Source organism: Astyanax mexicanus, chromosome 7, assembly GCF_023375975.1.
Source record: "Astyanax mexicanus isolate ESR-SI-001 chromosome 7, AstMex3_surface, whole genome shotgun sequence".
Taxonomy (NCBI): Eukaryota; Metazoa; Chordata; class Actinopteri; order Characiformes; family Acestrorhamphidae; genus Astyanax; species Astyanax mexicanus.
In genome coordinates this window covers 30,198,678-30,210,879 of record NC_064414.1, presented here as the reverse complement: position 1 = coordinate 30,210,879, position 12,202 = coordinate 30,198,678, and the positions used below count along the sequence as shown (strand labels likewise).

Genomic DNA, 12,202 nt, shown 5'->3' with positions numbered 1-12,202 from the left:
TAAACTCCCAACATACCTGTGATGCACATTTATGACAAACGTCTTTCACAAGAGAGGTTCGGTGCTGTGGTGTGGAGGCTTTCTATCCTTTCAGTAGGCTTTTGGTCTGTCATAATGATATTGCTGTGGGAGGAAAGTAGTAACAGGGTCAGAAGATACCTCAAGTTAATCTGATACAAAATGTGGCAATTGAAACAATCTAGGCTGAAATATTGTCCCATACAGTTATTGGTCTGATCAAGATACCTACACAGAGCCTCTAGCAGACCGTACTTGTTTGGGGAGGGAGCAAAATTATTTTCAGTATCTCACTATTTGCATAGCTGAGGTAGGACATCCCATAGTCTTGCAGAATCTGACCAAGGGGATATAAACATATAAACTTATAAACATTTCTGACAAAATAAACATCAGGCTATGACCATAAGCTGGCTATAATTGGCTATAAGAGATGTTCTTAGATTGGCAGCTATTTAATACCAGAATCAATATTCATGATAATTATATTTTACAATCTACATCAGTCAGGTGTTGCAGTGCAAAATTTAGCCCAAAAATAATTTACAAGTGAATATAGATTGTTATTTTCACTTGTGACTGCTTTTGCAAACTACCACCATTTGCCAGCAAAACCAAAACAAAGCAAATCTGGCAACCCTGTGAGGACCAGCAGGTAAACAGACACCTGTGAGAAAATACAGTTTCAGTATTGCAGCTGTTTTCAGACTTTCATTCAATTTTCACTACCGTAGCTTTAACGTTAACGTTTGGAGGGGTTTGCTGTTCCAAACATAATATAATAATAAGTAAATAAGGAAGTAAACAATATGCTGTACTGAAACATGTTTAATTTGATACAAACATGATTTCTCACAGGTTGATTCTCTTTTTAGACATCTCTCTCATTATGCGTAACTTCACACTACATATTTCCTCTTCTGGAGGAGTAAAATGAGTAATGCAACTGCATTAATTTAATGTAACTGAGAATGTTTTATACTTCATTTGCTTTAATGGTACTGAGATAATCAACCTGACCACTCTCCGAAAAGTTGTGCATTTTCAAAATAAATACATTTCACTTACCTTTACTTCAATTCAGTGTCCAATATTAGTCTTTATTGCTCTGTTCCCTAATGGAAAAACATGATTAGCATCAAGGAGACTTCACCGCTTAAAGTAAAGACAAAAGTATTACGATGACAAGAGTGGCTTTGCAGACACAGGTTTAACCACAATCTCCATCCTTCCGTCACAAAACCTCAGCATCACATGACTTTCTATAAACTGCTAACATACCCAACGTGTACAGTTATACCAATGTCTTTCACACGAGAAGCTCTGGGCAGTAGTATGGCATCTTGGAATCCTTTTAGGAGACTGTTTGCCTGTTATGATGATGTTGATGGGGAAGAGAAGGAGAAAGAGGGTAAGAACTCAAGCTGACATCTGATACTAAATATTGCAAACATACATTAAGAAGCTCAACTTTTGTAATAACAATTTGTATTGTGTTTATTAGGTTTTAACAATTTAATATTTGATTTGCAGTTCAGTCTAGTCTATAGATGCATGATCCATTCTAGTATGGATATATGTAACTCATCAACAGTCAACTCTGTAAAACTACCCAAACCATTAGAAAATGAAACTGATGAGTTGATGAGACTATTCTGTGCCATAACTCCATATTCTCAGCTCAAACTAAATTTTACAAAGCACGTCTACATATATTCTTTTACAAATTGTTTGGGAATCACTCAATATCACAGTAAAAGTTCTGACGAGTATTTCATTTGCAATATAATGAGATTAGAATTAGCTATATCTCACTGATTTACACATGTTTCCTGTCAGGGAAAGTGACATCACCAGGTGCCAGTCACATGTTTCTTATTAGAACTGTTTGCAGATACAGTACTATGCACTTTTAAGTCAGAGGTAACAGAGTTGACCTGAATATTGGGACATACATAAAATGAATTACTAAAATGACATATTCTCCAGGAAAGAGATTTTCTATGAGATTGGTTTTTATAATTGTACACAGAGTAAACAAAGTCTCATAATTTTGACTTTAACATAATTTTTTCATATAACATTCAAGTTGAATGTATGGATTAGGAGGCAAAATTAATCAGGAGGTTTATAATGTAATAGGTAATGTATAACTGTACCTGAATATACCTCATGCATTGTTTATTTTATATAAGTGGCAAATTAATGTAATGTATAAATGTAAGGACATGTTACCTAATTACAAGGTTACAATAACATTGTGGCAACGTTGTTAATGAAACATATACAGTGCAGCCTTTTGATACCACTGTATCAGTGTTTTTTTTTTTTGCTGTACCTAAGAAACATAATACATGATGCACACATAACTACAACATTTCAGGTATGTTGTAAAGAAACTTTAAAGTAACTAAAATTAAGATGTATAAGAAATACACAAAATGAAAAAAAGGGGTTGTCAAAAAAATAAACATAACATTTATCACAACAAGTAATGCATGCATACTGTTTGTAGGATTTAAACAAATATATGTTATTTTTGGGGTTGTTTATGGATTTAAGGAAATGTACTTCATTTTAAACAGAAGAATATGTACACTGAGAAGAGATTTGTTAAAGGGAATCAAAACCCCCTGATTTTTGCTCGCCTATAGAAGAGTTGAATCTGACAGGGCGCTGCACAAGTGGAAATTACCACAATAATAGCGTTTTTTAAAGGTTAGGAAATGTTTATGAAAACTGTAAGCAGGTCTGTTATGTTTCATTACTTTTCATTACATTTCAGATATGAATAAAAATATATGGTTTGGGGTTTACTTATTGTAATATGTTCTTTATGTGATTTTTTTACTTATGATTTGGTTGTATGTATTGGTTGTAAGTACAGCACTTTGGTCAGAGTATGCTTTGTAAAGAGTGCTTTATAAATAAAAAGTAATTACCTACTTAGTGGTTAACTTACCCTTTTGTATGAAGAATATAATGTAAATGATAAGTGATAAAAAAGTGAATTTGTTAGTTCCATATCATTGTCTTTACTGGAGAAATAACACATTATTAACATAATAAGCTTGATTTCCTACAATCTTACCTCAAATATTAAGTCTTTATGCATTTGATAAACATTTCTGGTATATAAGCTACATTTAAAAAAGAAGAAGTAAAAAGATGTTGTAGAACGGTGTTCTCTCCTGAGAAATTCAGCTGTATTCTTAATCACAGGCTCCTATTCTGGCTGAGAAAAAACGGTTTATACACAAGAAACGTGATTTTTTACCACCTGCTTTGAGACAAACACCGCCTTTCTGCGCTAAGCGTGTTTAGTGATTGGCGTCTCCTCACCGTCATTCAAAATCTGGCCAATCCTAAAGCGAAGGGCGTGGCTTTTAGGGAAAACTAGTGGGAGAAAAAAACTAACGTTTCCTGTGACAAACTTCCCAGGCAGAAGTGAGATTATGGGAATTTAAACACTGCTCACAGGAAGAAACTGACCAGCAGCCAGTCCATCCTCCTATTACTCGTCATTAGTGTGTGTGTGTGTGTGGGGGGGGGGGGATGGGGGGGGGGTAATATGTATAAAAGGGGGAAGGAGAAAAGCCCTGAGGTTAAACTCACACGGTAAGTACCACATAACTGCTGCCTCAGACTCAGCAGCCTTTATTCATTTATATATACAGCTGTTAACTGTGTGGTCTGTGTCTCTGTCTGTAATTATTGTGTTCTGTAATTTTACATCAAAATACATTTTAACCACATACTGTCTTTAATTTCAATTTTACCTAATGAATATAATGGAACAAAAATACGCTATAACTCTATAATGCATATGTTATTATTTTATACAGTTGTACCTAAAGCTTTTTAAAATTTTCTTATTTCTTTTTGCAACTTTTAGGGAAAATGACTGCTGGATCACTTGCAGATAGAGCTGTCTCCTCTTCTAAACCCAAGTTTCTAAAATTACCAAAATTCTTCAAAAAGAATAATGTGCAGAATAATGACATCAAATGCAAAGGTAAGACATTATCGATCACTCATCTAACTGTTCACCAAATCAAGATGACAGTTAATATAATTTGATATAGGTCAATGTAATTCATAAAAATTATTGTCACACAATCATTTGTCACACGGAAACTTTGTATTTCCAATTCAACTTTGAAACTTATATCTCGCTTTTTTAAGCTTTAAAATATATCAAAATGTTACAGTGAACCTGCCAATAGAAATGCTTCAAAAATTATTTCTGAATTTTACACTGACATCTGCCTGATGCAAGATTTACATTATTGAATTATCATTCAGTACATAGGCAAAACCTCAATGACTAATTTTGTTTGACCTCAATATTGACTGTTGTGTTCACATAGGGTGGAGAACCAGAAACCTGTATCAGTCTATGTTTAAACTTGTGTCATTTGTTTAATATGTTTTTGTAATTTATTTAGGATATTTAAACATTTTGGTTGAAATAAAATGTTATAAATATTTACCAGTTTAAATGATCTTTAAAAGAAATTTATAAATGGATTATAATGCTTTTTTATCAGTGTTGTATCAGTGTTTTTAAATGGTGTTGAAATAACAATAATATAATTTACTACAATTATTTAAGGGGCAATAACAAAACAATAATCTGAAAACTGATTTAAAGAAGTAATTGTGACAGGTCTATGAACTTCCATTGAACATTAAGAGGTTTTTTTTTTCTCCTTCTGTAAAATTAACAATTTAGAGGTACAAAGTTTTTGTCTTTGACAGCAGTGATACAAATCTTTGCATCATCATTACTATTATTAAACATTCAGCGCAAGCTGTAGGAGTCTTCAGATTGTTTTAGTGACCAAATACATTTTCTTTGCTTCTGTTTCTGTACTCTTCAGAGATTCCACTGACGTTTAAGCAGAACCTAAATGAGAAGCGTTTTTTAGTGGCAGCAAAGCAGCTGATAAACCGTGAAGAGCGTCTGTTCTCAGTGAAGCAAGATGGGGTGGGGTCCAACAAGAGCCGGGTAGAGGAAGAGGAGGATGATGAGGAAAGACTGAGAAAAGACTCTGAAGACCTTTTTAAGGCAGTATGGTATACAGTGGAGAATACCTTCGAAGTCCAAACAGAGAAAGAGAAAGAGGCGCTAAAACAGGCAGTCCTGGTCCTACAGCAAGAGGACGAGCAGGACAGAAGATGGCAGGGAGTTGGAGAAAAAGAGAGACCTCTGTGGAGACCTCGGTGCTGCAGGAAGACACATGGCTCCCTGCTTCAGAACATGGTTGAGCGGCGAATGGATGAGGCAATGCCTGACTCAAGTGTTGGTATTCAGTCTTCCATTCAGAAGGAGATCATAGGCAAAGGCAAACGACTTAAGGAGGACCTGCTACATGTGGCAAAGCATGTAAGATGCTGCTACCCTGAAGACAATGTGTGCCAACTTTATGCCACATTATACCATCAGGCGTTTAGCACCAAACTCAGAGAAATCGCTGACTTTGGACTGAGTGATGAAGATTGTGAACATGTACTGCAGTGGGTGAATATACATTACCCCAGGTAAGGCATAGGCCCATGTTTTGGCCCTCCATAGCTAAAAATGATCCATGGCATTACTGTATATTCCGTGACTGAGCTATACTGATGCTGTGTTTTTGTGTGTGTGTTTGCAGTATTCTGGAGAATAATGAGTTCACTGGGTTTATCACATATAAAGAACTTGAGAGACTTCTGCCAGAAAACACACTTACATCCCTGGAAGAGCAGGTTTTGATCAAAAAAGAGGTATATGAAATTATCCTATTTTGTCTATCCCACTCATTATTCATATTTGAGCCCTTCTGATGAATAACATATAGCAACCATTTCTTCTTTTCTGGAGAAATCAGTTATTCTTTCTGTTTAAAAAGATGGGACAACTTGTTTACATTAAAAAACTAAAATCTGCTTTATTAGACTAATATTTCTTTATTCACAAAGACTCCTAAAATAAAATATCTTCAAATAGTAAAGAAAATAACCAATTTCCCCTAAAAGGGATACAAGGTTAATATGTATTACATTAGAACCTGAGTTTTGATCTTCATCTATTTTGTCTCCTGTTTCCAGAATGAGGTGCAGAAATGGTGCCAGAATATTTTAAGAGAGGAAAAAAAAGATCCTGAACTGAGAGATGGATGCTACATCAGCAACCTGGCCATTGACACGATTGGGGTATGACTGGATATACACTAAAACAATGTAATGTAAAGTGAATAAGCAGTGCTAGGCAATGCAAATGTGTGATATTCTGAATGATATACAGATGAACTCTCTTTTTCTCTCTCTCCCTTTTTCAGTGCATCCATGGTGCTCTAAAGTCAACACAGGAAATTTTGGGCTCTTGCTCGAAGCCTGAGAGGATCACACATACAATTAAAGACTTCCTTATTAAGTGAGTCACTGTTGCTTAAAACTTCTTAATTCAGTGGTTGAACTGAGCGGTAAATTGTGGTTGTAATCTGACCAAATTTTCTAGCGTATTCCACCTGTTAAAGCTAAATGCTATCAAATGGCGAATCTCTACTTTAAACTGCACAGAAATGTACACTAGTCCAGAGCACAGGACCTTCTTCCTGTATTTACATTCTTGCTCCCACTCCAGACAGGTCTGACCAATAAGTGGTTTGTTTTAACACATTTTGATACATTTTCAAAGGAGATAACACTCTAAGTTTACAAATTCATTAACTGATCCAGACTGGAGTTCACCTACAGTAGAGTCAAACTTGCTATGTTAATCAATGTGCTAACTTCTTTTTCTTTTCAGTTATCAGACTTTCCTTGAGAACATCATTGAGGAAAATCAGGCTAATACTGATGCTGTTCTGAAGGCCAACCTTCTCTGTATTAGACAGTTCAGGTATGCAGGCAGAAAGTAGTACAGTTTTAGAGTTTAAAATAATACAGTTGAGAAGATCCTTCCATGACTTGTTGTTTTTTTTCTGCAGGGAACACATAACAAAGCACCAGGAACTCTTCCCTGCACCTATCAGAACTGAGTGTATGCACTTGCTGATTACCATTAGAGAAAAAATCCACAGCTACTTCACCAAGCCTATACATAGTTCTCTCAAGGTATTACAGACTCAACAAATGTGTTTATTTAAATATATGATCATCTTCTGATTGTTATTAATACAATTCTTCTTTTAATTTTAACTTATGTTTTTTTTTACTTAATTTCATTATCCATTATTCCCTTTTATTTGTCTTCATTTAGTTCTCTAACTAAAATTAATGTTTGTGTGCTTCACAGGTGAAGTATACCAAACTAGGTACTCGAGAGTGGCTTAAAAACAGTGAGAATGTGTGCACTGAGCTGCTTGATGGACTGAATGAGCACATTCTGAATTTCACAAAATTGGACAAAACATGCCTTAAGGTAAAGAGTGTATCAATTTATATTTTTTTATTAATGTTTCATATGTTATTGTCACATATAGTACCATGGGGGGACTAATACAATAAAATAAAAATATTCACTGATATACTGATTAATTGATTGACAGGAGCTGCTTAGTCAGCTTCACAAAGAAGTGCTGGCGGAGTATGTAAGAAAAACAATGAAGAAGAAGATCAAACTTACAGATGAGAAGAAACAAGAACAGGCAGCGAAAGCATTACGGGACAACAGTCAGAAAATCCAGGCTCTGTTTTCAGAAGCTGTAAGTATATTACACACATATAGGGTATTCATTCAAGGGTGATTGAGACAGTTTTTTAATATTTTTCTTGACATTAATGGAATTGAAATAACCCTTGTATAGCTACTGTATAACTGTAATTTTACTGTAGGTCTCAATCACTCTTAATTCACCCTGGATATTGTGGATTTTTTTGTTTTGTTAGTTTTGCTTTGTCTCATTCTGTTTATATGATTTTTATTGGCAGGGGTCAAACCTGGACGACCTCCGAGAGATCCTTCCAAAACTGGCTGAAGTTCTCACCCTAAAAGATCCACAGTTTATTGCATTAGAGATAGTGAAGCTATCTCGAGATTACCCCGACTTCAGGTACAACACTTTCCAGATGTTTTAAGAGCACATTTTCGTACAGCACTTTCAGCTAAAAATACATAATTTGCATGTTGATATAAAGCCAATCTGACCTTTGGCCTTTACAGTGAAGCCCACGCCTGCGCCTGGCTGTATCTCAAGGCAAACCTCTCTACCTCAGACCAGAAAAATATCAAAAAGACTTTCTCAGAGTTCCGAGAGCCAGACTTACTTGATGGTCAGGACCGGGACCAGGACCAGGAACAGGACCCACTCGACTCAAGCAGAAATTTCTTCTCTAAAGTGCTATTAAACTAGCACTGCTTAATGTTGCAAAACAATCTACTGTCCTGTTATATTGGATTCTAGTTAGTTGAGCTACATTTAAAGTTTTTTTTATGAAATGTACTGTGAAGCTACTTAAAACTTAAAGCATTTTTACTGAATATATTTTTTACATGATTTTGTAAATAAATAAATATTTTTACATTACATGTTTAGTGTGTTGTGTTGTGTATTTCTATGTTATAGGGATTGGGGTCATGACAAATTTAAATATACACCTTGCTTTCCCATCATCACTTAATAATTCCAGTTAATAAACATTCCCATCCTGCTTTATAACAACTGTATTCCACTGTGCTGAATAATGAACTGACCAGACGTTGACTTCTAATCCGTTTTGGTCTGTGGCCCAAAGGATTTAGGAGGTGACTTAAAAGTGGAAACTTGTGCACATGGAGGTTTCCTTTTCAACTACATCAGACTCAGTTCCAGCAGTTATGAGTAAAACAATAATATCCAGATACATTCCTGTTGGACTGGGGAATGCTCGCTCAGTCGTGCAGCGTGGAGAGGCCTACAGTAGCTCTTTACAATCACAGGAAACACAATACGTCTGTCACAAATGAAGCATGCTTTCCGACACATGACGCCACTTCCAGCTATCCTAAAAACAGTCTTTCCTTAACAATGTACACATCTAGTACAGGAAGAGAGGGATATTGTAGGTGTTTAGAAATAGATAACAGGATACATTCAGCGGAGTTCACAACAACTTCAAGTGAAAACTTTTGCATATCAGTTTGTTTAGTGTTTCACAACAAGGGTATCTCAGCTAGATAACCTAAGCCAAAGGTCAAACTTTTAAAAAAGCTGGAGGGATGTTCTTTACTTGGGATTTAGCTCCCCCAGGTCTCTGACAAATGGTGCAGTGTGGAACACTCCCTTATTGAGAATCATGCAGCCTTTACTGAGAGTTACCAGATTCAACTCAGCTGTCCATCAAATGGTTAAGGAGGGTGATATGATACACAGCAATTCCAAAAAAGTTTAAACGCTGATCTCATATGCTCACATTTTATGCATTATAGAACATACAGTGCATTTTTGTCATACATACATTTTTCAGATTATTAAACAAATATCACAATTCACACTTTTTGAAAAGCTATACTATCCACAACTAGGCCTAATTACTGCCAGACCTGTAGAAACAAGAAATCACTCAAGTAGAACCTTTCTGACAACATAAAGCAGCTAAAAGATCTCAAAAAGCAACACATTAGGCCCCAAGAAGTTCAAAAACAGATGAGTCATTGACATCTGTCAGTCTGGGAAAGGTTACAAAGTATTTTAGGCTCATATAGGCTTTTTGACTCCAGGGGACCACAGTAAGAACTATTATTCATTAAGGGAGCAAACAAGGAATTGATTAACCTTCCCAGGAGTGGCCGGCCGACGGAAATTATTCCAAAAGGACATGGACAACTCATCCAGAAGGTAACTAAAGAAACATTTAAAGAACTGCAGGTCTCACTTGCCTCAGTTAAAGTCAGTCTTAATGATTCAATGATAAGAAAGAGACTGGTAAAAATGGTCTTTGGACCTTTCTGCAAGGTGTGTGTGCCGTTACATGTGGCGTAAAAGTAACACATCATTTCAGAAAAAGAACATCATACTCAATGTAAAACATGGTGGTGGTAGTGTGATGGTCTGGGGTTGCTTTGCTGCTTAAGGGCCTGGACAACTAGCTGTAATAGAAGAAACCAGAAATCCTGGTAAACAGCACCAAGGGTGGCACAGCCAACTTATTAGGTTTAGGGGGCAAACACTTTTTAACACATGACTAGATTAGTTTGGATAGTTTTTTTCCTTTAATAAATAAAATTATCCTTAAAACATTTTTGTATTTACTCAGGATATCTTTGTCTGATATCAAATTTGTTTGATAATTAGAAAAAATATCAGTATGACAAAAAAGATAAAACAAAAGAAATCTGTAGGGGGTAAATACTTTTGCACACCACTGTACTCTTTGTCTTTTTAACTTAAGATTGTTAAATGTAACTGTTGGATAATTTTTCAGCTTGGGTGTTTGAGGCTCACACTTTGTCACTGTTATACTGAACTCTTACTATTTAACTTTGACAATGTAAATAAAGTTTACCATTCTGGGGCACCTTTATAGATTGGTGCTACATGTGGGTGCACACAACTGGATGTCAGTGACACACATTCTAATTTGTAATCTGATCAGTCAAAACAACCCGAGTCAGTGGTTGTCAGGGACACTATTATAGTGTACACACAAAACCATCCTGCAAAATCGCAGAAAACATCAAAGGGCATCTTAATTAATGGTAACTAAAGTATTTTAATTAAACCACTTAAATTAAAGTATTGAATTATTTTTTAGGTGAAATCACAAACACTGTCACTGTAATTTATGAATCACTGTTGGACAACTGTTGGACAACACTCTTGGCCAAGACTAAAACACAACCTCCATTAATATTGTTTGATAGTGTATTAATATGGCCCAAGGTTTGCAGAGCCTGTGGAAAGGGAGGTTGAGGTCCTGCTGGACTTAGAAAAGATACTACTGCCCTCAACTGGTCATTGCTGGAACAGCAAAAGAAATTGTTAAACGCAGGTGTGTTATATTACATTTCTAAAATATAACAATATGGAAAAACGTATTATTTTTCCACACACACACACACACACACATATATATATATATATATATATATATATATATATATATATATATATATATATATATATATATATATATATATATATAATATGGAAAAATAATAAGTAGCTGCCCTTACTGCCTTAATTTTGGACAGTTTACAGACCTTTTTTCCAAAAGACATTAGGATTAGTCAGCAAACGTAAAAAGAAGCACACTGTATATGTCCCACATATACAGTAATTTCCCTGTTCTTAATTAATGGAGAAAACATTAATGTTGACTTTATCTGAGGCCTGTTGTTCTCAGGTGTTTGTCTTTTGTGACTTCCTGCTTGAGTCTTTACTGCATTGTTGAAGGAAATTCATAGGATGTTTTTTGTCCTTAACACCTGCAATATAATATTAAAATATTGTTTATATTTTATAATAATGTTAAGAACTATTCTCTTGTATATTAAACAGAAAACAAACAGTAAACCAAGCAGGAACTCTGAAAGCAAACTGAATTACAAACAGAACAAAACACGCACAAGAACCGACCACCCAACACTAAAGACAAAGGAGCTTAAATAGACACACAAGGCGGGAAATGGAACAGGTAACAACTGGGGACTGGTTAATTAGGGGCGGAGCTACATATGAACACAGGTGACAACAGTTAAGGTAAAGACACAGACAAACACAGGGGCGGAGCTACAGAGAGAAACCACAGAGAGAGCTTGTGCGGAAATGACAGGCAGGAGGAAAAGGTAAACAAACAGAGAAACACGAGCACAGAAATGGAAACAGGGCAAAGACTTGAATAGTGTAAAATAATATACAGTACATATAAAACCTACAATTAAATATTGTAACCCATTTTTGTTTAATACTGTAATTATACAGAAGACAATGTTTACATTTGCTTAAAAATGGAAAGGAGCCTATATGTTAACTACAAAATTTGTACTCTGTCCTTAAATGGATATTTTTCTCTATATCCAGCATTCTAGAAGATACAACTTGGCCATTTAGATGGATTATAAGATGAAAGATGTAACTACCAAATCAGGTAAGAGATTCCTTCCCATTTACAGGCCTGGCGAGTTCTAAGAGTATAATATCATTCAGTTTTCCTGTATTAAATGTAAGATTTAATGCAGTACAAATTAAGTAATACTTATACTATTATTATTTTTAAT

General features: G+C 35.2%; 2 protein-coding genes across 4 annotated transcripts in view; one reads left to right on the top strand and one right to left on the bottom strand.

The window, feature by feature from the left end:
• The window catches only part of LOC103023885 (exocyst complex component 3-like protein 4), a 71,469-nt gene extending 70,274 nt beyond the window's left edge, over positions 1-1,195 (bottom strand). Inside the window, exons 1-3 of one of the 2 annotated variants that reach the window (XM_049481461.1) lie at positions 1,087-1,194; positions 251-355; positions 17-123 (exon numbers count right to left, since the gene is read on the bottom strand). The gene's annotated coding sequence lies outside the window, so the exon portion shown is untranslated. Of the gene's footprint in view, positions 1-16; positions 124-250; positions 356-1,086 lie in introns of both variants that reach the window. The other variant, XM_049481460.1, reaches the window with a different exon arrangement.
• A 137-nt stretch (positions 1,196-1,332) lies between these two features.
• On the top strand, positions 1,333-8,533 carry tnfaip2b (tumor necrosis factor, alpha-induced protein 2b). 2 transcript variants are annotated; one of them, XM_007240335.4, is made up of 12 exons: positions 1,333-1,429; positions 3,914-4,033; positions 4,902-5,562; positions 5,676-5,787; positions 6,112-6,216; positions 6,342-6,436; positions 6,812-6,904; positions 6,993-7,119; positions 7,301-7,426; positions 7,554-7,709; positions 7,936-8,057; positions 8,168-8,533. In XM_007240335.4, the coding sequence occupies exons 1-12, from the start codon at positions 1,354-1,356 to the stop codon at positions 8,355-8,357; spliced, it is 1,983 nt and encodes a 660-aa protein (XP_007240397.3). In that variant the 5' UTR covers positions 1,333-1,353; the 3' UTR covers positions 8,358-8,533. The 2 variants fall into 2 exon arrangements, with proteins under 2 accessions (XP_007240397.3, XP_049337721.1); XM_049481764.1 differs by lacking the exon at positions 1,333-1,429 and adding an exon at positions 3,604-3,636.
• The last annotated feature ends 3,669 nt before the right edge of the window (positions 8,534-12,202 follow it).

Bases quoted from the DNA above. Each gene is read 5' to 3' on its own strand.
- tnfaip2b (XM_007240335.4), top strand. From the start codon at position 1,354: ATGGCATCTTGGAATCCTTTTAGGAGACTGTTTGCCTGTTATGATGAT. The intron at 5,788-6,111 runs GTATATGAAATT...TCCTGTTTCCAG, and splicing joins AGGTTTTGATCAAAAAAGAG to AATGAGGTGCAGAAATGGTG. The intron at 7,427-7,553 runs GTAAAGAGTGTA...ATTGATTGACAG, and splicing joins TGGACAAAACATGCCTTAAG to GAGCTGCTTAGTCAGCTTCA.